This window comes from Micrasema longulum, unplaced genomic scaffold (assembly GCF_059751315.1).
Source record: "Micrasema longulum isolate JH-2025_06_02 unplaced genomic scaffold, ASM5975131v1 h1tg000358l, whole genome shotgun sequence".
Taxonomy (NCBI): domain Eukaryota; kingdom Metazoa; phylum Arthropoda; class Insecta; order Trichoptera; family Brachycentridae; genus Micrasema; species Micrasema longulum.
In genome coordinates this window covers 74,765-100,121 of record NW_028277560.1, presented here as the reverse complement: position 1 = coordinate 100,121, position 25,357 = coordinate 74,765, and the positions used below count along the sequence as shown (strand labels likewise).

General features: G+C 33.5%; 2 protein-coding genes across 5 annotated transcripts in view; one reads left to right on the top strand and one right to left on the bottom strand.

Moving 5' to 3' along the window:
- Positions 1 to 14,961, top strand: part of wdp (Leucine rich repeat protein windpipe) — a 102,662-nt gene extending 87,701 nt beyond the window's left edge. For 3 of the 4 annotated variants that reach the window (XM_088225420.1, XM_088225419.1, XM_088225421.1), the window contains one exon: positions 10,843 to 13,063. In XM_088225420.1, the coding sequence (XP_088081546.1) occupies positions 10,858 to 12,948 (2,091 nt within the window). In that variant the 5' untranslated portion in view covers positions 10,843 to 10,857 and the 3' untranslated portion in view covers positions 12,949 to 13,063. Of the gene's footprint in view, positions 1 to 10,842 lie in introns of all 4 variants that reach the window. The other variant, XM_088225418.1, reaches the window with a different exon arrangement.
- A 5,429-nt stretch (positions 14,962 to 20,390) lies between these two features.
- Positions 20,391 to 24,407, bottom strand: LOC148282227 (podocan-like). The gene is made up of 3 exons (XM_088225417.1): positions 24,181 to 24,407; positions 22,658 to 22,836; positions 20,391 to 22,574 (listed from the first exon to the last, which is right to left on the bottom strand). Exons 2-3 carry the CDS (start codon positions 22,823 to 22,825, stop codon positions 20,604 to 20,606), a joined length of 2,139 nt encoding a protein of 712 aa, XP_088081543.1. The 5' UTR covers positions 22,826 to 22,836; positions 24,181 to 24,407; the 3' UTR covers positions 20,391 to 20,603.
- Between the last annotated feature and the right edge of the window lie 950 nt (positions 24,408 to 25,357).

Sequence of the window (25,357 nt, the reverse complement as noted above, 5' to 3'; positions counted from 1 at the left end):
GGTAAAAGCCTATTTAACACCTGTCGTTCAAATCCATACGACACGGTAAAATTATAGTGGAATCATTTTTATTATATACTAACAGATAACAGTCAGCTGTCGACTGTTACATGTTAGAAAACTGGGCCTTTTGGGCTTCGTGTGATCGGCCCTCCGGGCTTCGTTTGAGAGGAGGGAGTGAGATGATGTTTTAGTATAAAAAGTTAACAGTTTTTGAAAATACTTCTTTTAAATATATGTGATATGTTATTAATGTGATTATGAAAGTGTATTTTCTTCATTTCAATTAATAGCACCGTATTTAATACTTGATCACGTCGAGCGGTCGCTCCGTTGCTAAGTGTGAGAAGAATCCATTTTTTACAATAGGATTTTTTTTCGAAGGAGTGATATTTTTCCGGGATGAATTTGCCTTTGACCCTTCACAGTTCTCCGGCTATCCCTATGCAAAAATCACGTCGATCGGTTGCTCCGTTGCGACGTAAAAGAAATACAAACAAACAGATAGACACACTTTCGCATTTACAATATTAGAATGGATACGTATATTCATATATTTATTTTTTTTATTTCGTGGTTTCTCTCGGGTAAAAATCCTGCAAAAGGAAATCATGTGGATATTAATCGGCTTATGGTGTACTGGTTAGTGCGTTTCCCTAACTTAAAAAAAAAAAAAACACACAATTAAAATAAATCCGCTCTATTTAATGTTATCGTGCCGTGTTGATTTGTATGATGGATCACTAAAAATGAGGGTACTATTTGTAAACCTGGGAAATTCCATATTTCGTTATTTTTTATAAAATCGCGTATAACTGACAAAAAACCAGTTATTTTTTTATGTATCTAACTAGTTGTGAATAATTATGATTATATCAAGAAATAAAAGTGAAACAAAGCTTTGCAATACTCAACATGTTTGCAACAAACCCATTAATTTGAAAGTCAAACTCTCACAAATAAAGCTGTATTTTGAATTGACAATTTTAAAATGATTGTAAACAATTTATTGTATCCTGAATAAGTTTCAATTCATATCTACCTGAAAAAATAGAAAGCATTCAAATATTGAAAATTAACTTTTAAAAACATGTTCTTGAGAAATTTTGATGAATAATTGTATTGTTATTAAAATATTATAGTAACAGAGAGGGAAAACATTTTAGAGAAGGGAATATGGAAGTCTAGGCATTTACAGGGCTTATGACCTGTCATTGGCTGGTTTATATTTTATTAAGTTCATAAAAGGTTTAGTTCATAAAAGTTGGCAAATAATATATCAAGTTCATAAAATTTTATGAACTAACTCAATAAAGCATAAATAAATAAATATCTGGCGGCCTCGTGATAAAATGGTTAAGCCACTTGACTCACGCATGGAAGGTTCCCGGTGAGAACACAAAAAAATGTCTCAAGCCTGGGTGTTCTGTACTGCAATTCACCACTTTAATAGGGTGTCGTGGCTTGTTGTGGCTAAAAAATAACTGTTTAGATATTTTGTATTTTGCCTGGTTTTCAAGGAGTTTAGTGGGTAAAAATGTAATTATGTTTATTAGGATTTAAAATTTATTATATATTTATTTAAAGAATTTGCTTTTATGTTATTTATTTTTACATTTGCAGACATGTAGAAATAAATACGAGCTTAGGTCATGGGCCAGGAAGCAGAGTACCTGGTCAGCACCATGCGAAGGAACTTAAAGGGTATTCGCAAAGATTTACCTTTGACCTAATAAAGCTCAGCCTCATCAAGTGAGGGTTATCACTAGAGCCCGCCCAGGGCACTGCAGATTGGACAAACACCGCGCCAGAATGAACCTTTCCGAAGCTTCTAGATGTAGATTCTGCAGTGCAGATGAGGAAACACCGATGCACATTCTATGTGAATGTGATGCTTTACATCAGTCTCATCTTCGGGGGACCACCGGTTAAACCCGAGGATGTTAAAGAGCTCGCTACCTACCGAATATCCCAATACTTTACGGATCTGAGCTTGGAAACGGAGATTTAGCAAAATGTAAGCTCTCGCCTTCCACACATTAGCCAGGCTCTTTATAGACCTGAGCTTGGAGGGCGAGAACTATTCACGGGGAAAATAGATCTTCCCAGGTTGCAGTAACGTCAGGAGCTTGAATAGCACTAACCCCCATATCTAAGAATAAAAATAAGAATTTGCAGACATTTTAAAAGTTTTTTTTTATCTCTAAATTATAACGTTCCTAGGCACATACTATGATACTGCATACATTAAGTACCTTCTGTTCCCTCTCGATTTCCATTTTCGGGATTTTTATCTGAGAGTCACAACACTTGTGCAGGGTACTCACACATTACTGTATTCTTCAACCGCCTGTACCCACAAATCTCGCTGCTATTCATTTTTACTAAATTATTTATTACACCGGCCGATTGAAGGTAATTGTGGCCTAGGTAAAACCTTCCATGTTAAAATATTTTTACAGCGCCCTTGAGGGGATTTTAAAAAAAATGGCGATGTGTAAATTTTCCATAATAATAATAACAAAGTAACAGGGAAAAAGATCTTCAGTACACAAGGCTGTGTTTTTTCCAATTAATTGAAAATAAATTGTACATCATTGTATTTCTCAATCCATCAATTATATTTTATCAAACACATTGGCCTTCACACCTGAATAGTTCATACAGTATTTACTGTAGGTATGCATCTACCAGTGGCGAACGGTGACTTTTTTCATAGGTAAGCTTTAATTTTTTTCATAATTTGTACCTGCATGTACATACATACATATAAGTAATCTCGCAAATGAGTGGAGGCGTATAAAAAAGAAGTATATCCAGGTACACGGATTTTTTTTTTATAGTTTTGTGTAAAAATAACTTCATCTCTCCAGCTCCAGTTTTACCTGCTGGCAACAGAAGACGCAATACCTACTTATTTTTAATCAAAATAATTTTAACCAACAAACAAACAACAATTAATAACTTTGCGTAATATGTAGGTATATTCTCCATTATTTCAAGACAGTACATGTATGCAAAAGTTAAAAAAAATAAAATATGTTAAAAAATAGGAATAATAAAATAAGTATAATCATAATTCCTTTTTGTTTGGCACTGATTAAAAACACCGTATATTTGTTTGTAATTTACATTTTATACTGCAAATATTTAGGTACTAATATAAAAGAAAGTAAACATTCTATTGTAAGACGTCACTCCCATTATGTCCACAAAAAAATATTTTTTCTTTTACTATATATTTTTTTTCTGAAAAATTAAAAAAAAAACAATAAGATTAGATTTAAATTAATTAATTTATGCCAAAATACATAATTTTAACTTTACATATTATCTTACTTAACATAACATAACAATAACATTCATATTCGCAATAATATTACAACAAAAATGTCACGTGACCGTCGTGACAGCCGCGCTGCGCCGCGCCGAACCGTCAGCTCCGTTTCCTTCTAAACTGAGAATGAATAATGCAAGAAATTGACGACACCGAGCGAGGCGCCACTCGCTAAAACGCACTAAAAAACTGGCGTCATATGTCAACAGAATACTATCAAACGAAAATGGTCTTTAAGAAATAACGCTCGAAATGCTACTCTCCAAAAAGAGTAGCTTGAAATAATATCTGTAATCTGCGAGTGAACTTAGCAAGGAAAATATACGCACTGGGTTTTTGAATGTTAAAATACAGTATACATTTTGTATTGAAAAATAAGCTGTAATAATCGGAACCGGGCAATGCGCTGGGTGCGCATTTAGCAGCTTATATTTATTTTTTGAGGAAGATATAAACAGTGACGTTAATTTATAATAAATATAGATTATTTTATTAATTCTCCTATAATTAAAACTACCATAAAACATTATTATTTGTAGTGAAATATAATAGTAAGCTGCGAATAATCGATTATATGGACGGTTCGCCCCTGGCATCTACCTACTATAATTTTTATATAAACTAAAAACAACATTTATTAACAACATCTTTTAGCATCTACCTATTATAATTTTTCTGTAAATTAAAAACACACGGTGAAACATGTTTTGAAACACGTTTCCACATATTGACAGTTTCATTTACAACAAATGGGTCCTCCTTTCGTATATCTTTGACTAATTTTGATGCTATTGTTTTCAGTAAAGAAGTTCAGAGCTATGGAAAATTGAATACATTTTTTTTCTTAAGCGCGGTAGAAATTAGAGCCATTAATTGTACCACGAAGTTTCTCGAAAAAAAAAAAAAAAATGAACTGCTTTGAAACGTCACAAGTTCTTGTGAACAATAAACAGTCAATTATTTTATTTCATTTATTTAGAATACAAACATTTGTACAGGTTAAATGTTTCTGTTTAGAGACTATTTAAAAAATATATATAAATAGTAGGGCCTGCGATCCAATTGTACGTATTCATTAAATTTTAACAAAAAGCCATGGTTTGAACTATATAAAAAATATAAATATAAGTATTTAAAACAATGTTCTTGATATAAATTAAATTAAAAGAAATAAGGAGACAGTGAGATGGAAATAGAAGGATAGTGATAAGAAGTGGTGGAGGATGAATGAAGGAAAGTAGCAATGGAAAATTGAATTTGATTTGATTGCGAGAAATAAAGAGCAAAAAAAGATAAAACGTCTATTCTCTGTTATTCTAAATCAAGCAAGTTAGTTCTCTTTTGTACCTATTATATGGAATGTTAAATATGTCAAGACCATTAAAATTCTTGTTTAATGTTTAGTAAATATGCTTATTATAGCGTTATTATGTGTTGTGATAGATTTCCAGTTTCCGTTTAGCCATTTTTTCAACGTTTAGTGTATTTTGACAACTACGGGGTCCTACTTTTGAATATTAGCATAACTCACCTACGGCTAATCGTGCCGTTAAGGGCGGAGTAATTTCAAAATAACAAAACTTCGAAGTATTATTAATGATGAAAGCGTTAACTTTGTGGTCAACGTTTTACTAAATGTTATAAAATATTTGTAAATAAACACTTACCAACTTTTCTATGTCTACCGATTTTGAGACGTACCCGTCACTTCGTCAGGACACCAATTAAACCAACATGCAAAACCCAATATACACCTTCACCATAGTTGTTGCACAAAAATATAAAACCATAAACAGCCCTAACATGCACTGATTAGGTTATGAAAATATTTTATATTCTGCAAGAAGTACTTGATATTTTTTAAAGCTTTCCTAATGTGAAATATTTCAAATTAGGAAAGCTTCGAAAAATAATGTTCCTTTGATCAATAATCAAACTACCTTTCAATATAGCCCGTTATACGATGCTCCATTGTAATGGTCACCCTATACATATTAAACTCACGCCCCTCCCTTCATCCCTCCCTCTTTTTTCAACTGTTTCTCCCACAAGCTAAAATACTTTCATAACCTAATCTAATCCTAATAAGTGATACGGCACATTGCTCTTTGACCAGCATAGATTGGCAGTCTGATAGAAATCTTCCGGCGGGCAAATTAATTATGCACAGATTTGACTTGGTCCGTTTATCTTAGTTGTCAATTTAGAATGCGCATGCAAAAGCAATCGGGTGTGGGGTGCTTTTGTGTGAGTCAAGGAAAATTGGATATCCACCGCGGATAATACGAAACCTGAAATATTTGCATTAATGAGTTACGTGTAATGTTTTTTCTAAAGTTAGAAATTTTTTCGTCATTATACGTCATCTAAGTAGAGCCAGAAGATAATTTTTATGCATGTCATTTTTACATATTTTTTTAATGAGATAATTTCACAGAAATACATGCTTAGAGCAACTTACAATTTTTAGATATTTGACGATACGATTTAATTCGTATAAAGTTTTCTATTTCAGAATCACACTGATTACATTAAATACTATATTTTAATTTTTTTTTTAATACTTACGTCCTGCACAAAAAAGTTGTAAAAATGTGCTTGTAAACTATTGTTAATTAAGTTTTTTTCTTGAAGAAGACGTAGCATGATCAGATAAACCAAAATGTTAAGTCTGTTCATGTCAAAAGCAGACAGAACCGAAGGACATGTATGACAAGATGTGGAAGAAGCTAGGAATATATGCCAGGATAGACGTGTTTGGCGGTCCATTTTCCCTGCCTACCCCTACGGGGAAATGGCGTGATGATAGAGGTAGATTTATTCTTAAGAGGTAAGGCGGTCCGACTTTTCTTCATTGAACTTATTCCAGAATTTTCTCCCTGGATTATGGCACTAGAGTAGTATTTTTTTACATACTGTAGATATTTACCATCAACGTGCTTTTAGCGTTTTGATTTTTTGATAAATTGTTTCTTATTAGAGCTAGGACCACCCAAAAACAAAAAAAAACACCCAGTTTTATCTGCCGCCTTCGGACGTTCGGTATACAAATATGATATATAATTTTGAAAAACGGAAAATCTACCGACAGAAAATCTGAAATAAGAGATTTTGTAGATTTTATCTAGGCATTCGGACCACCAAGTCCAACAAACTCGAAAATGGACATGTCAAGATTAAGAATCATAGATGTGCGTGCATGAGTAAACGTATGAATGTAGAATGTAGAGAGTGGTATGGCGTTCAATCATCTCTGCCTACCACTATGAGGAAACGGCGTTATGGCTTGTTTGTTTGTTTGAATTAAAAGATACCCGTTCTGGACTTTGATATCACAATATATTAGTTTTTTGCTCAATATAAAGTTTTTTGTTTATTATTCCATTGGTAAATAATCCTGCCAATGACCCTTCCGTTGTGCAAAACGAACAAAAAATTCTGCATCTTCGATTCGTTTTGAATTTGATCTCCTCGAAGACGAGGGGCAAGCCCAAGGCCAGATGTTTTATTGCCAGACAAGGTAGCGGACATTATTATTTCACCGCAGCGAATTGTCTTTTCTTTTCATCTCTGCTGTCTGCGCCCGGGCGGAAAACTTTATCTGTAAACTATTATTTTAAACGGTGTTTTGAGTAGGTCTAAATGTGTGTAGACAGGTTGAAAGACTGGATTTTACTCCCTGTTATCAAAATATACACTGAGAGAACAAAACAAAGAGGGAAAACATTTTTGAGGAGGTGATGTGAAAATCCAGGCAATCACAGGACTCATACGTTGAAAAGTACTATAGTCCTTAAAATGTAACATGATTAGAATGACAGTTGTCTGAAAAAAAATACGACATAACTTTTTAGTAACGCCAAAGGAGTTATTTATATTGACACACGAAAAATCATTTGTATCTGACGTGTTAATTATTTTTTTTATTACAATGCTTGAAACATAAATCTAAATTAATATATCAAATCAGCTTTAAAACTAAAAAAAAAAACTAAAATAAACCTAATTATTAACGACGTTCTTACAAGGTTAAATCATTTTTCGAAAACATTAGAGATGGGACAAATTGATCACTGTAAATTGATCGAATAAAAAAAATATTCGTTTGATGTTGTTCATGAAAGACACAAAATACTTGTTTTTTCGTTTTTTTGTATCAATTTTCGGAAACAGAGTTTCATGATTGCATGAAATAACCGATAAAATCGATTTGATCAGTGATCAGTAATTTCCCATCACTAATGAAATTAGTTTGACAGCTGTCATTCTAATCAAGCTATATTTTAAGGACGTTAGGTGTGTCAGTTTTTTTCTAAATTTGGAAATGTGCACAAAAAGTACACTGCGCAGATACCGCGAGCAGCTTTGGCAGCATTATTCCTTTGATTACTCACGGACAGAAGGGGGTGTGGAAAACGCTCTCATTCGTCCACATGCCTTTCTGTTTAGAACACTTGTAATAAAATGAAATAATAGATATGTAACGTAAAAGTAAACTGTGCTAACGACGTATAAAGTTTACCGTTTTGTTTTATTTTTGTTGAAACAATTATATTAACACTCAATATTTTCAAGCTTTGCCTAGTAGGTGAAATAATTCAGCCAAATGAATCAATACAGGTTTCAGCTCTTTTACTTCATAAAAGTCATTGAAACCCCACTTACTTACTTGGATCTTTCTTGGATTACTTACATTGCAAAAACATTTTTTTTAGCTGTAACGAACGGTATTTTAGATTTTGATTTTGTCGTTTTTTGTTAGGCATAATTAGTCCAATGTGAGGTCATTTTCTTCGCACAGTACCAGGAACGCATATGCGAGAGAATGACAGAAAAACTTTGTTCAAATATCCATTCGCTAAAGTGCTTTGCCACCGACAGCGTCGTGTGTATTTTGATGATACGTGTGAAATGCGCTTAAACGTTGGACCACTAGCCACTAACCACAGACTGTTGTTTCCGCTTGCATGCGCCATGCACAGGGTTTGCATCTGACCGGATAAATCCGGTCTTAATCGGATTTTGAGAGCTTAGACCGGACTCCACCCGGATTTCATTCGGGGCCGGATTTTTGTCATGCCTACTGAAAACTTCTTTCAACGCAAACCACGACTTTTACAAAGAGCTTGCTGAAAAGCAATGGGTCATTTCCTTTACTGCCTGTAATGACAGTAATAGTTTTTCTGAATTACTGTCAATAATAATAATTTGTCAATACTTTATTTGTATAATAACGTGTAATTTTTTTCTCTCTATCTCAGTAGACAAAGTAAATAAAAGATTTTTCCGGGGCAAAATTATTTTACTTTTATTTGATTTATTTACAATACAAACAGATGTCCAGGTTAAATATTTATACATAGAGACTATTAAAAACATATGTTTAAATGTATATAAATAGCAGGGCCTGCCATCCCATAACATGTGTTCTGTAATTTTAATAAAATAAAGCGACAGTTTCAACTATAAAAAAATATATACGTGTATATAATTTATAAAGTTGCTCCTTCGCTTTACACATTAAATACGCGCTATAAAAGCTTTTTCTACGGCCGCTAGAGCGTTTGGAATAGCAGCCCTGGGCCCCGATTACAATTTTATCTACAAAGTAAAAATTAGTTTTCTTTATGAAAAGCAAAATATGCATGCATTTTTTTCTTTGAAACATGTTCAATTATAGGTTTTCGATGAAGACCATTTAAATTTTTATTCAAATATAAACACTTTCGTACATAAATATCGATATTAGTTTATACCGTCTCAGTATATACAGTTGAAGATAGCCGTTCATAATCGCGCCTCTGGTAACCCTAGCCACGCAACACTGGAGCTAGAGCCTACTGGCGCCGGCCGGCCCTTCTAAGAAGGACGGATTGGGAGAAATATTTTACTTTATTATTTATTTATTCAATTAGACTAAAAATCCAAACTATACTATAAAGAGAGGTTGGGTAATGGGAAGGAAAAATGGAGGAGAAAATAAAAACTCAAATATTCAGACAGCGACATTTCAATCTTGATTTAAAACTTTCTTTTGAAAAAAGTCTCTGACATTGGAGGGTAGATTATTTCACAGTCGAGCAGCTCCTACTGTGAAAGAGTTTGTATTAAGAGGGTTCTAGAACGAAGAGATAGCCAAGTTGTGATAAAGGTTTGAAGAGCTGTCTCAGATAAATAGGCGAAGTGGGATTATTAAAAATATTGTGAAGAATAGTTGCGAGTGGTATTCGGTTATTGTTTTGGGAGGATAATGTATAAAGATCACGTGACGGGATATTGGGGAAAAATATATATATCAGTCGTAGGGACGTATCTACAGACGCTTCTGCCGATACGATATCGATATTTATAGGAAAGTATCGGCGGTATCAATCTGATCTGATTTATATAAAAGAAGGTGTTATTTATTTATTTTTATTTTCAGTTTACAAACAGTAAAAGATATTACAATATAAATACAATTTATAAAATGAAAAATACTAACACTAGACATCTTTCATCCATTATATGTGAACACCAATAGTCACAAAAGAAAAATTACATATAGACCAAAATTTAGTTTTAATTTTATGTTATTAAAGCAGTTATTAGAATTTGCATAAGGTTAATTTTAATTAAATTTAATATCAGATAGATGCTATTTATACAATCGAATATAATTTTACTAGATTATTGATAAAGTCTCGTAGTAGTAATAAGTTTTTTTAAATGTATATCAATAATTATAGTAATAATAGTCACAATAAAATAACATAAATAAAAAACAATGCGTACTCTTATTTAGTGTATCCGTTTTATTATTGTTGTACATGTTAGTTAGGGTGAGTATATATATTTAGGGTGTGGGAGGGTGTGTGTATATGTGTATGGGTGTGTGAGTATTATGTGCATGCGAGTTAACTATAAATAAGATACGCACATTGCTAACGTAAATTTAATTGACCGAGAATCAATGCAGAAGTTCAGTGCTATTGGAAATTTGGACGTACAAGAAGTTTTATTTACGCGCTGTAAAAAGTTAAGGATTTTAATAGTACGCCGAAGTTTCTCGAAAATGTATGGAAAAGTTAGTATTTTTTTTTTTTCATAAAAATGGTATATTTTGAACGATGTCATTAGTTCTTCCGAATCGTCCGATGATAGATTGTTTTGGTATGTTTTCGATTTGGAAGCCACTTACCGATCACAGCAGAACTCGCCGAAGAGTACTTTTGACGTGTCAGAAGGAATAATTTCAAAATAACCAAACTTTAAAAGATCATAGCGCTGATGATAAGATACATAAAAATAATTAAATAAAAAATTGGCTTAGTTTGACAGTCTATAAACAAATAAAAAAACAACAAAGTCCACTTCTACCACCATCGTCGGTCGTTTTTCAAAAATAAGATATCCAGTATCATTAGTCTTTAAACAAAAATGAAACAATTCCCAAAAAATATTTTTTTTAAATTTAGAACGCGTAGAGCGAGTATATAATTGATCCTGTTATATTTTATTTCTAGTTTGGCGAACGCGCAATGAAGACGATAACGCGGTCCTTGCTGTTGCTGGTGGTGGTGTGGGCGGTGGCGCGGTCCTCTCCCGCCCCCGCCCCCTCCTGCCCCGAGGGTTGCCGCTGCGCGACCACCGCCGAGGGGCTCCACAAGGCGGCTTGCTCCAGCCTACTCACCCTTCAGAAGTACGCACTCAGGAACAAACACCACAACATAAATGTCATCGATCTGTCTAAAAGCAAAATCACTAAGTTAAATGGAGAACTCGATAGGTTCACGGAGATCGTATCCCTCGACCTTTCGTCGAACGAAATTTCTCATTTGAAATTAACCAGGGGATGGAAAAAGTTGGTGCATCTGAATTTAAGCAACAATAATCTGAAGAGACTGAGTGTTTCCATACTGCCATCCAGTATTAGCTCATTAGACTTGAGTCACAATATGCTTCATGACGTTCCAACCAACTTGGGAACGTTACCTGACCTCGAACATTTAGTCCTGCGAGGAAACCCGCTCCACTGTACGTGCAGTAATATTAAGGAACTAGATCGTCTCAGGACTCGAGGAATTGTTATAGATGATGTCAAATGTATCGAGCCATTATATGCTAAAGGTATCAGCTGGTCCGAACTGAAGGCTTCTGACATCTGTGTGGACAAAAAAGATTCATCAGAAAAATCCAGTGGTCGTCTTTTAGAAGATATGATGATGGGCGATCAACCATTTGAAACTGAGAATATTGGAGAAGATACGGTAAATAGAAAGTCCATGCCCTTCACAAATCTCAATCTTGATGCTGGAGAAGTTTGGGAAGGATCAGGCGGAGAAGTTAATGACGATGACAAAGTTTTCTTAGGAGTAACCACTGAAAATTCTAATGCTCCCTCGACTGAACAACCTGATATTTTTGAAAGCTCTGGAGATTCTGAAATTTTTGACACTGAAGACTTACTGATTTCTAGAAAATCAAACGATTTATCTGCCCCTTTGAAAATGGATTCATCTGTTACGGAAGAACCAGGATCTGGAGATTTTGGGTCTGGATTAAATATCAGCGATGTATCCTCGAATGAAATTTCTTCTGATTTGTTCAGTGAATATGAATACGAAGGTAGTGGTGGAAATGAAGATAATCATTCTTCAACAACGACCGAGCCATTTATTACAGGCATGTTTAATCCATTTTTCCAATCTGGGATGGATCAAAACTCTTCAACTTCGGAAGAACCCTTTATACCTAAAATTAGTGTTTTCCAAGGAAATGTAGATTGGGAAACAGAACCCTCGGAGAAGCCGAGCACGGAGGAAGCCATAGTTAAGGAAACTATAGAAAAATCAGAAAGCAATACTGACGTTGAAGGAGGTGTTCCATTAGGTAAAGGTAACGTTGAACCGTTAAATGAAGATTTACAGGAAGAATCTAAACAAACATTAAAAAGCTCTGTTGGAACATACATTTGTATTGGAATAATTATTGCTATCCTGGTTTGCTTAATAGGAGTTACTATTATTAGAGGACAGTCCAGGAAGAGGCGCGATCAGAGACTTATGAGACAGCAAAAGAAAGATGTTGAAAAGGCTGGAAAAGAAATGGTAGACATGAACAAATCATTATTGGGGAAACCAGTTATCACTCCTAATGAAACTCAAAAGAAGAGTAATGGAAATTATGAATTAGTTCCGACACACGATCCTCGAAAGAGTAATAAAAACGGCACATTGGAAAGTAATAAAAGTGTCGATGAAAATACACAAAAAGCGGAAGCTCCTCAACAATTAGCACAGAGTCCTAATACAAATGCTAAAACAAATGGAGTACCGAGTGAAAATAAAAGTATTCCTCGAGTGGAAGAACCTTCTATAGACCTACCATTCAATTCAGATTATGATGGTCCATTCACTAATGGTGGTTCATACCCTACCTCTAATTTGCTTCCTTCCCCGAGTGAATATATTCCAGTGTACAATCCAGATTCCGGTAGGGTTAGAATAAAACTTACCGAGACACCGAAGCCTAAAACACCAGTCCTCATTACGAGAAGTCGTTCAAACGCCGGAGAAATTATCATTACTCCTTCTCCCGAGCAAATATCACCATCCAAGAGCACAACCTGAATATCCCAACCAACTTAGGATATATTGGGGATTGCGCCATTCAATCGAAGGATTGATATTTGCTTTCATAGGTCTGTAAGAAATGTTTTAGTGTGAGACAATTCAGCAAAGAAAATTAAAACATTTATGTCAGCCATGTATGCAGTGAGTGTCATTTGAGACAATTATATATAATATATTTTTGTATATTAATTATCTGCCAAAGTGTTTGTAGTCCATGGCATTATTGAGTGCCTTAGTTTTTATTAATTAAATTAATACACATAAACATTTTTTTAACCGCAAGATTCGATGCAGAGTGAGATCTACTATAAATTTTTAAAGATTTTATTTCAACAGTTACTGTACAGTATAACAAGTTTCAAGCTACACTATTTATTATAGCCTTTATACTGTATGACCTATGATTCCGACTAACGTTGAGTGAAGGTGCATTTCTTATTTATATTTTACTAATAAGTGAAATTATTACCATGCAGGGAAAATTTACAATGTGAAGGAACATGCGGATTCCCATCTTTTGGTACTTATAAGAAGTGAATGCAAAGTGACTCTTACTGTTAGTTGTAAAATATTTAAGGAAAATACTATTTTTATATGAATATTTTATGTGGAATGTTCCTTTTCAGATTTGTAATTTTGTGATATTCTTTAATTTAATGTTTAGTCATCTAAAACTCTAGTTCTGCCAGTTCCATTTAAGGCAAATTATAAGACAGAGGCAAAATAAAAAAGTTCTCAGATTTTTGCCTTATTAAATTAAATCCCGTGGAGCTAAATTAATATAACTTCTGTAATGGCATTGTATTTTAAAGTGACTTTAATTCTTTTCTAAATACATGTTGTTGAATTAAATGTTATGTTCCAGCACTGTTCTCCATTGGACCTATAATTATAAACACAATTAATTATTAACATTTAAACTGAGTAAAACATCATAAACTTAACATATTTTTATTTGTTTCTAATAAATAAACGACTGAGGAAAATAATGACAAATTGCATGTCTTCTGTTAAACTTAAATGCCCAATAAAATTTCTTATTTATCTGAATTTTAAATAGGTATGCACCTATTAAAAAAACATTTTTACTTTGAATAACAATATTAATATTAATTGATGGTGCCACCACAAAAAAAGTGTCAACATAGTCAAATATATATTTATTTTGTTGTTTTAAAAGGTGCTTACAATATTTTAGCAAATAATTCAGATGCATGTATAATAAACCAATGTATTTTTAAAGTTAATTATAATAATTTATGTATTGCATTATGGAATAGTAATTTACATAAATTGAAAACAGTTTAAACGTTTCAAATGCAATAAATATTTCAAATCTTATTATTTTTGTAAAAACATTTACATATTGATTGAATCAATTATTGACAACAACACAAATACACATTCCATTTCAGTAGGGCTGGAATTATACCTAATGTTTAAAAAAAATATTGTTTTTCATCGTAGTTGTCAGATTATTAAAGATTTTATGTTATTTAACATGTAAATGTGTTTTAAATGTGTATTGTGAATATGAAAATAGTTAAATAAAATAACTAAACATTTAATGATTCCATGCAGTATAAAATAGAACACATTCATTAGTATTTTTCTTTCACGGGAAAAATGTATATATGCACGTGACAAGTTATCATTGTATATTATGTATTTTATTTAAGGTCACCAGATGAAGATTCTTGATTTATCACATCTCATCGACTTATTGTATCGATATATTAATAGATGTATTTAAATATTTCCTTGTACATTTTTCCTATGAATGCACTGGATTTGGTTAGTTTGAATTGAGTTATGTGGGCGGCAGTTCTGTAATTTGTTGGAAAAGTCTGATTAACTAACAATGACAAATGTGTAAAAGTAAAGTTTTATCAAGAATATAAAACGTTCATGTATATGTACAATATTGCTTGTATTTATTAATGTATATGAAATAAAGAGATATATATTGTCAAAGCCAAAATAAAAATAAAATTATGAAACTGTTATAAAGTTTGTTTCTTTACATGAAATCATCCCTTGCTATTAAACAAATGACAGTTATCTGCTTTTAACTAACTAGACATAATTAAAAAGTATTTTTTTAAGTGCAGAGCTATTAACACTATTTATTGCAGTTCATATAAAAAAAGCACATTACTACAAATACCATTATGTCATTTTGTTGAAGGTACAGGTAGAGGTTGAAATGTCACACACATTTATCCTGAGATTCATTCCTAGTTCTTCCACATTCATACGTCTGTCTCATCTGCCCTTCTATTGTGTCTGCTTTTGACATAACCAGACTTGGAATTTTGGTTTATTTGATCACGGCACACCGTTGTTAGTCATCCTCGTCTTGACTTGTGAATGCATTTATTAATTAAATATTATTTTATTTATTTATTTATGCAAAGATAAATGTTACAAAAAAATAATTACATATCCCTAAATCTACGAGGCCAAGAACCTTGTGTTGAGTTGGGATATGACATAATGGAAAGTGGAAGCATCTACATCAATTAAAGAAGAAGAATATTAATAATTTTAGCTGTGTTTGGAAAAATATATACGGGTAATAAAAATAAAGTTATTTGCACATGAAAGACAGAAAATCCAAGACAGAATAATTCATTTGATTGAAATTATATTGAGAGTTAGAATGCCTAAAATAATTTTAGTGAAATAGGTTGGAAAGATATTTTGAATTAACTACAAAGACATCTCTGTACTGTAATATACTTATTGGAGTTGGAAGCAACATTGGTTTATGAATGTAGGTACCTAGTATTTATTAATTTTAATAATTTCAATTAATAAAGATTGCCCATATAAACAGACGAAAGAATATACTTAATCTGAATAAACAGTAAAAAAATCTTTATTTATCATAAATATTTTTATAGTAATGTGAATTTTTAAGCTTAAAAGATGGTGCTTAACTATACCACGTGGCTTCCTATTTTATAAACATCACGAAGGAAGTATTATCCTGATCTTTGCCAAAAATACTATTGAACTGTTTTTTGTCTTAGATATTCTTTTTGAAGATGTGTAATGTGATGAACATTATATGAAGTTGTATTTGATACTCGACACATAATAAAAATAACATAATGGAGTAAAACTTCAATAATCCAGATTATTTTTAATATTAACAGACGTTATCCAGATATGCAGAAATCTGAATAGTTGGATTAACCATTGAATTAATGCAGTGTTTAGAAAGAAAACACAAAATGTACTATGAGATTTATTGCTATTAAATAATACAGCGTATTGGAATAACATGAAGTAATTACTCGAACAAGTCAAACAAAGTAAATTGTTTTAACTTTTCGATTTTTAATTTGTTATTGTTATAACATTTATTTATTATTTCCTGATACAGATATTTGGCAATACGGATGACTGGAGTTCGGATAAACAGAGTTCTGTACTCAGAGTAATAATTAGCGAGAAATACCACTATGCTCTATTGCATACGTTGAGGTATATAATTAGAGTAAGTATAAGCGTTCGAAATGTGGTCCCTTAACCTGCGGCCAATTGGCATATGTTTGATAGAATGGGCTTTCATCTGTTGCGAGCAATCCAACAATAAAATAAAATGCCATCAAAAGATACTGCAAAAATCCTTCAAGAAAAGATATAAAAAGTCATGGTATAACCTTTGACCGATAGGTAATGTTTTTTTCTTATTGATGTTTTTTTTTAATAGCTATTTTAGTGTTAAAAACATTTTATTTATATGTTACCACTGTTACCAGTACTTTTTATTCTTGAGCTATCTCTTGTCTTTATTCTTCTCAGCTAGTGAATGAGAGATTCAGGGAAGAGAGGGATATACTAAATAGAACTCACAGCAAGCCGATATAAATAGTCTGTGTTTTTTACTGTACTAGGTTTTTTGCTTGGCAAAGCCTATGTAACATGACGTGATGACACTTGCTCCCCCTGCTGGCCATTCCCTTTCCTTTGGGGACGACTTTATAGATCAGATTTCTATGGAGTGTCATCTCTATATATTTTATATTAATGATTGCATAGAACAAAAGAGTTCCAAACATATGGTTTGATTTTTAGATTAACAGCAAACGTGCAACGGATGGTTTCGGTTTGGGCTCGCAATTCTCGATCTGAGTATCTAGGGCTCGTTGTATTGCTGTAAACTGTGGCTAACTTCGTGGTTGATAATCATTGAATGGTATTTGTCCGCATGGGCGACTATTAGCCAGTGGCGCATCATCACTTTTAGGTCCTACAATACTGATCTTTTGGTGCGATTCATTATGTGTAGGACATCTAGCGAGATTTCATGTAAGCTTTATCGAGTTTTATGTATTTCCCTATTATGAACGTCTGACATCTATCGGTGATCAAACGAACTGTTTTTACTTTTTATTAAGTCTTGAGTAAAATCGTTATAATATTTTTACAATCGTTATTTAAATTTTATTGTTACAAATTAATATTATTATATTAAGCTAAGCAAATCACAGTATTGTAAACGGGGTTCTTTAAAATTCTGTTTTTAAATATACCAGTACATTTATTACTTTGTTTATTTTTACAGCGCATTTTAAACTATTTTCATTATTTTGTAATTTGGGTACTTTTTGTAATAAAAATAATAAATATCTACCTACCTAATTTGTTTATTTTTTTATCGTGTATGGTCAAACTGCTTCCTTACTTGAACATACAAGTGAAAGTTTCGTGAAAATACATTATCTACGATCGCGGTGGTTTATTGGAAATAATTTTGTTTTTAAGTTAATAAATTAATACTACAATGAACTGAGAAAATTGCCACTACTTAAAAAAACAAATGAAATGAGGTTAGTGAATCATTAAAAATAATAGCATTGTTGCCCACAAGCGCGCGCCCGGACCAGAGTGGTTAGCCACGACCGCAGGGCGGAGCGCTCAACGATCTTCGGAATCGGTGGGATGCGAAGGGTGACGATTTGACTGTCAAAATAAATCGCTGAGTAGAATAAAACTGATTTTTTTTATCTTTAAAGTTGCACATGTTTCTTTGATAAATTTACACCGTGCGGCAGTCGGTCTTTATGGTTTATATTACGCAACATTAAATATAAGTAAAAAGATTGAAATATTCGAAAATATGTATAAATGGGCTATGTATAGCGTGTGAGCTCGCCAATATATGACAGTAAAACTTTTATTGTCTTTGAATTTCCTAGAGTTTTAACCATCGAAAAAAAAGAAGATTGCAAATAAAATCAACAGACAATGGAAATTTGATGTGTATTATTTTAATAGATTGTTTATAACAGAAAAATACATAGAGAAATATGCATTTTTATTTTTTGTAATAAAAACAGTCTAGTAAATTCGAATAAATAAAAATACGCTTTATATTAACAATATTAATTAAAATGCAAAAATAACATTGAATACTTGAAAAATAAATATTACTGAGTGTTACAAACATAATTTAAAAAACGGATAGCGATTAAAAGTAAAAACTATCTTTAGTTTAATTCTTATAGCGATAAATACATAAACATTATGAAACAGGAGTTATACAAATACAAAAATAATATTGTAACTAGGCGGCTACCTACACGGTTAAATTTCGAAACACCACACAATTTCTTATCTCGGCTACGCTATGTAAAATGAAAAAAAATATTTAAATTAATAATTTCATCACGTCATGAAGTCGCCCCTGGGTAGCGCCTGCTAACGTCAATCAACAAAAACATCCTCGTTTTAATTACAATATTTCGGCTACGCCATAAATCTCTTTTTTTAAATAATTTCTCACGTCACAAAGTCGCCCCTGGGTAGCGCCTGCTAACGTCAATAAACAAAAACATCCTCGTTTTAATTACAATATTTCGGCTACGCCATAAATCTCTTTTTTTAAATAATTTCTCACGTCACAAAGTCGCCCCTAGGTAGCGCCTGCTAACGTCAATCAACAAAAACATCCTCGTTTTTATAACAGTATTTCGGCTACGCCATGAATTTCTTATAAAAAATGTCAAAACGTCACAAAGCCACTCTCTGAGTGTCGCTACTGACATCATTTACAAAAACATAATTATTTGTGCTTTTTTCAGGTACGCAACATTTTTTTTAAATACACCTACCTAACCGATAAAATACTATTAGTAATTAAACCAAGGTGTGCTTTAAAGTTCCGTATGGCCAAATAATATTATTTATTATTAGAATATTATTGACATGTAGTTCAAGCATTGCTGCATTCACGTTGCTTTACTTCTGAGAGCTCAACTGCTATGTTTTTCTATGGTTATGTTAATGTCATCTGTCATATATTGGCGAGCTCACAGGCTATACTTATGCCGTATAAATTTATATCGGATTAATAAAGTCCAGTCCCTGCTTGCTGACTACCTAGTCTCGGGTGCGATAACAGAATTATTAGGTAAATTGGAAATATTTTAAGGTCTTAATTTGTTGCAACATTAAGGGAAAACATTTTTGAGAAGGGAATATGGAAGTTTAAGCATTTACAGGGCTAAAGACCTGTAATTGGCTGGTTTAAGTGGCCACTTTACACACTGTGTAACATGCAAATGCCTAGACTTCCATATACCTCCGTGGTGTAGTGGTCAAGACGCTTGACTCACGCACGGAAGGTTCTGGGTTCGATTCCCGGTGAGAACTCAAAAATAAAGATGTGATTTTTCTCAAGCCTGGTTGTCTGTAATATAATTCACCACTGTAATTGGGCCTCCTGGCCTGTTGTGGTGCAAAAAAAAATGAAAAGAAAAAAGAAAAGAAAAGAATACCCTTCTGAAAAATGTCTTCCCTCTTTGTTGAAACAAATTTTGATCTGAATAACTCCTTTGGGAGTAAATCCAGCCTGTCTGCAAACATTTGGATATACTACAAACACTGTTATTTAGATGTTTTTCTTTTTTTTAATGAGGAACTTCAGCTCTACAGAAAATTGGATACAGAAAATATTTTCTTAGGCGCGGTAAAAATTAGAGCATTATACGGCTTGAAAATGTAAGAAATATATTTTGGTTAACTACGTCACTTTTCATAAGAATCAACCAATGATAAGATAGTTGTTTTAAGATTTCCTGTATACTTATCGTCAACGAACCTATTGACAGAACTAACCGAGAAGAAGCGGAAGAGAACTTGAGACGTATACGCGGATTAAATTAATTAATACACAACTTAAAAAATCATAGCGATGATAATACGATAAATAAAGATTAGTTGAATAGTTTATTAACATAAAAAACCGCTGAACTTCCATATTATATCGATATAAGTCATTATTGTTTGGTGAGTAAAGTAAAAGAGGTAAAGAACAAAGAACTAACAATTTGCAATAATATTTATGTATTACCTACATCCATATTGTAGAACATATTAGTAAAGCAGATCACGTGGGCGGACTTTGTAGAGATAAATACAAGAAATCGGGAGGAACTATTTTATTAAATAAAAAACATAAATAATCAAATATACCTACCTACTTACAATACTCACATACATATTTTACAGGTTTTTCTCAAACACAATTTGGTACAAAATATTTACCTTACGTAACTTAACCTAAGTAATTATTAACGTCAAATAATGATAAAAATGTTAAATGCACCCATAAATAAGTTCGGATTTATAATATTCTTTTACAAATCACTTTCTTGCATAGTAATTTGAACCATACACACATTATCCAAATTCCCTTCGGAGCGATGGGATGTGAGGCCAGACTCCTCTGTGGGTGTATCCGGTTCGGGATTATTACGCCGACGTGTTCTGGAGCCGCTTCTTCTATTTCGGATCCTCTCTGAACTTCTTCCTTCCTCGTAAAGGTCGCCACTGGACCTCGTCCTCCGTCTCGCTTTCCGCCTCGGCTTTTTCTCCTGGTCCTGACCCAACCCCACTCCCGACAGAGAGTGGAAGGATCCATCCAGCTTAGGCATCAACAGGGCCTCGGCGTAGCTGGGGGGAGATATCAAATCCCTCGGATCCGGGGCGTTCAACTGCTGTTCCTGTTCTCTCCTGATCCTCGCTTGCCTGAGTCTGTCTCTGGCTTCTTCCGCGAGTCTTTCCTGTTCTTCTTGAGCCGCTTTCAGCCTTTTCCTCATCACTCGGCGGATCAGCATGATGATAAAACAAGTGACGAAAAATCCGGCAAACACCATGAAAACAAAAGTCAAGGCCCGTTGGTTCGGACTTAGGGAAGTTTCCGGGTTCCACGTAAAATAGCACGCTTCCAGCCAATTTCTACCGGATGCGTTCGGGGGACTGTGACACATCAAGCTGTTGGTATTCCAAACCTTCGGCGGATCGTTCGTCAAATAATCAAAAAACGTCTTCATATCTTTTTCGAAACAGTCACATCTCCAAGTATTATCTTTCAAAGATATTTCGGATAACTTCGGGTTTCCCAAGAAATAATACCACTTCCATGTATCGGTAAATCTATTTTCAGATAGATATAAAGTAGTCAATTCAGGTAGAAGATGAAATGTATAATTGTTGATGGAACTTAGTCGGTTGAAACTCAAATCCATAATTTGTAAAGTGGGTGAATTTAAATTATCGGGAATACTGCCGATGAGGTTCCGCGAAAGATTAATTTCTAGTAAAGATAGAAGACCGTCTAGAGAGTCGGAATCGAAGTGCTGTATTTCGCAAAAACTCAGGTCTAGAGATAGTAATGACCGTGATTTTAATTTACCGACGCTCGAAATATAGTTTCGAGATAAATTTACCACCGTAAGATTTGGTGTACGTAATAAAATGTCTTCATTTATACTAGGAATTACATTAACGGAGAGATTGAAATATCTCAAGGAATTTAGACCCTCTAATGCGTTTTCGTGAATTGACGCTATTGCGTTAGATGACATGTCTAAGGAAACCATGTGGAAATTATTTATAAAATCTCTCGCATTGAGGTGTCTCACCATATTACCCCTGAGGTTTGCTTCCTCCAAGTTCGGAAATCCAGTCAGAACTATTCTGTCCATATTGCAATATGACAAGTCGATTGTTTTAAGTGATACTGAGGCCAGTGTATCTATCGAGTTCAGTATTCCGATCCTATAGTTATGTGACATTGTGAGGTGCACCAGAGAAGGGAGATAGTTCAACTCGCCGGGGCCGATGTAAGTTAGTTCACAGTGACTCAAGTCCAGGGATCGCAAACTCGGAGATACGAGATTTTGAAATTTCTTAAGTGGATTATGGGTCATACTGAGGTGACGTAATTCTGTCAGTCCAGAAATAGGAGATTTCCCATATAGATTAATTATCCCGCACTGGTCCAGTTCTAAAGTGTAAAGACTTTTGCTAATCAAGACTTCCGTGTTTTTAAGATTGGCCATATCGTTTAAGGGATTCCTAGAAAGTTTTAGAACTCTCAAGTTCGTAGCGGGCAGCAAAATAGTGTTAGCATTTATGTCTTTCCATCTTGAAATTAGATTTTCAGAGAGGTCCAGGATATCTAAGGATGTCAAATTGAGAAGAGAGCTGCCGGAGAGAGTCTTGATTATGTTTCCGCTTAAATTTAACGATTCCAAATAGGCTATTTTTGATATTTCTCGAGGAATCGATTCAAAGAGATTGTCAGAGAGGTCCAGTATCTGCGTCTGGGGACAAGAGAAATTATAATTAATCGATTGATTACAAAGTTCGGATGCTGCTAGAGGTAATTATCAAGAGTTATCCTCACCTGCGGGTCCATCCCCTCCGGTAGTTGGAAGAGTCCCCTGGCGGAGCAGTCCGCTTGCAACAAGGCATGGCTGTTGAAGAAACACTCACACTCGCTGGGACAAGGAAGCCCCTGACCCGCCACCCCCGATAGGAGCGCCGCCAATAGCCATGGCAGCACAACCCACATATTCAGACCATCTGAAAGTTGGGAAAAATAGCATAATTTTAATGTCCATAAGTAAATTGGTGTTTTAAATATTTTTTGAAAATACTCACTCAATTAATCAATTCAGAATACCAGTAAGCGGGTAAATATTTTCTGTAATTATTCATTTAATCAAAAGGCTCACAATACGGAATCTCAGGTACCAGATTTTAAAATTGATTCAATTTGGTATCTATAACCTATCTCTCATAAATTAATACACATTATTAAGTTATGTTTAACATACGAGTATAATAGTATTATAAATAATTTACAATCCACATAAGCGTAATATTGAGCGATTTGTCTTTAATCAGTGGTGCGATTATAAATAGCCATTGACTGATTATTGAATTTATCGAGTTAATCAATTAAATTTTCCATAGAAAAATTAGAATTCACAAAAGTGTGAAGGTTAAAAATTATCTTTGTCGGTAAAATATAACCGTTAAAGTTTCACACAAAAATAGCAATTCTTAGACCAGCGATTTTGTTTTTTTGTCGATACAAATCTGCAGATTGTATCGATATGCCCATTGCCACCATGATCATCGCATCGTAGAAAATATTATGATGAATATGCAACGTGTTATATAGATATAAGATTAGAATCTACCTGATGTAATTGCTTCGCAGAAAGGGGCGAGACTTACAGTGAATATAGTAACAGAACTTAAAAAAAACATTTATCTGAGTTTGTGTACATATTTGAATACTTGGATGCGATGGATCAGTTGTTACAAGATTTCTTTTGACTACTTTTCATTCGGTAGCAATCAGATATACTATTACTATACATGATGCATACCAGCAAATACCAATAATGACATAGGGCGTTGAAGCGAGGGCAGACGCAGTCAGGACTAATCAAGTATTGAGGACTTCCGAGATTAAGACACCGAGGATGATGGCACCCAAAACGCTAAGAGAAGTCTAGCACCAGAATAAGAGAGATATCTGAGGCTGAGGGCTGAGGACGTCGTAAGGTGAAGGAGACAGCGATAGAGGGATTGGTTCGGTTATGTCCAAAGAATGGACACCACCAGACTCCCTTATATTGCACTACATAAGCAGCCTCGCGAGACTCGCCCTCGTGGAAGACCTCCCGAAAGATGAAAGGATAAGGCTAGAGGGAAAAAACCCCCGGACATCTGGAGAACAGACCACTTATGTATGTAGAAAGGAAAAAGGAGAAATTTGTTTTCAATCACTTATCTAATTTGTTACCACAGTGGATATTAATCACAGACAAACTATTTTAAATATGAAACAAAATGACACTTTTCTTAACAATTTCTTTTATAGACTGTGATAAAACATATTAGCAAAATTCTTACGAGTTTCACCGGTGCTGTCACTTTCATCACGAGATATCAAATCTAATCGCTTAGATTGATTAGGCAATCTTAAGAAACGGATTCTAAACTGGTCCAACTGTTTAGTTTGAAGAACACCGAGGATAATAATACATTGAGAAAATAATTTATTGTTAAAACTTGGCGGAATACAAGGATAATGGATATTGAACGTTGTACGTGCGTAATATTTCGGGTGTTACAAGAATGAAACGAATGCGTCGTTATCTTCGTAAACCTTTAGATAAGATAACGTAAAAAGGGTTGCGATATTACTGAAGAGGCTTAGCGTTTCGTAAAAAATGTACTATTAAAACTCACGTGTTTGAACTTTAAGATTGGTCAAATTTTAACATGATTATTTTTCTGTCATTCTAAGTATGTTACAAACATGTCACCTTATTTGAATCACAATACACATAAGTCATATCTTTAATGGTCAAGTTAAAATTATCAACCATAAACAGAGTACACATTATGATATAGGGAATATTATTTTGGCATACCTAACGTAAATACCTGTTTTAATGAAAAACATTTTGGAGAAGGAAATATTTATTTATATTATTTTATTTATTTATTTTCTTCTTCTTCATTCCCTTTCCGCCCCTAATAGAGCATAGGGCACTGCATTGGTACACCAATCGCAGCGTATCTTCATATTTTTTTGTTACATGGGTTACATTTGCCCAGGGACTATGAAATATTATAGTTTTAAAACACCGTTTTTGAATAAATATTTCACATCAAACATGTCAGGAATTGAATCCGAGGCCTCTTGCATGGCAGGCAAACGCGCTGACCACAACACCATGAGGCCGACAATTTACATATTCAATATGAATTTATTCATTTGCAAGACAAATATTTTATTTACATAAAATAATCTAAAATCATTATCATAAAATAATTTATAATAGTTTTTACCTGTCATTGGTTGATTTAAGTGATCTTTGTATTATACATATCAAAAGTATCAAAAGTATCAAGTATTATGGTAAAACATTTTAGTAAATGTTAATAAATATTTGTATATAACTTAATAATAACTTACCGACTTTTCTAGGTCTATCGGTTTCGAGACGTACACGTCTCTTCGTCAGAACACCAATTAATTTAACTTACAAAACCCACTACAAACCTTTTTAAAAATGTATTT

Coding starts and splice junctions, on each gene's coding strand:
- LOC148282227 (XM_088225417.1), bottom strand. CDS start 22,825: ATGTGGGTTGTGCTGCCATGGCTATTGGCGGCGCTCCTATCGGGGGTG. Junction 22,575..22,657: donor CGGAGGGGATGGACCCGCAG/GTGAGGATAACT, acceptor TCTTGTCCCCAG/ACGCAGATACTGGACCTCTC.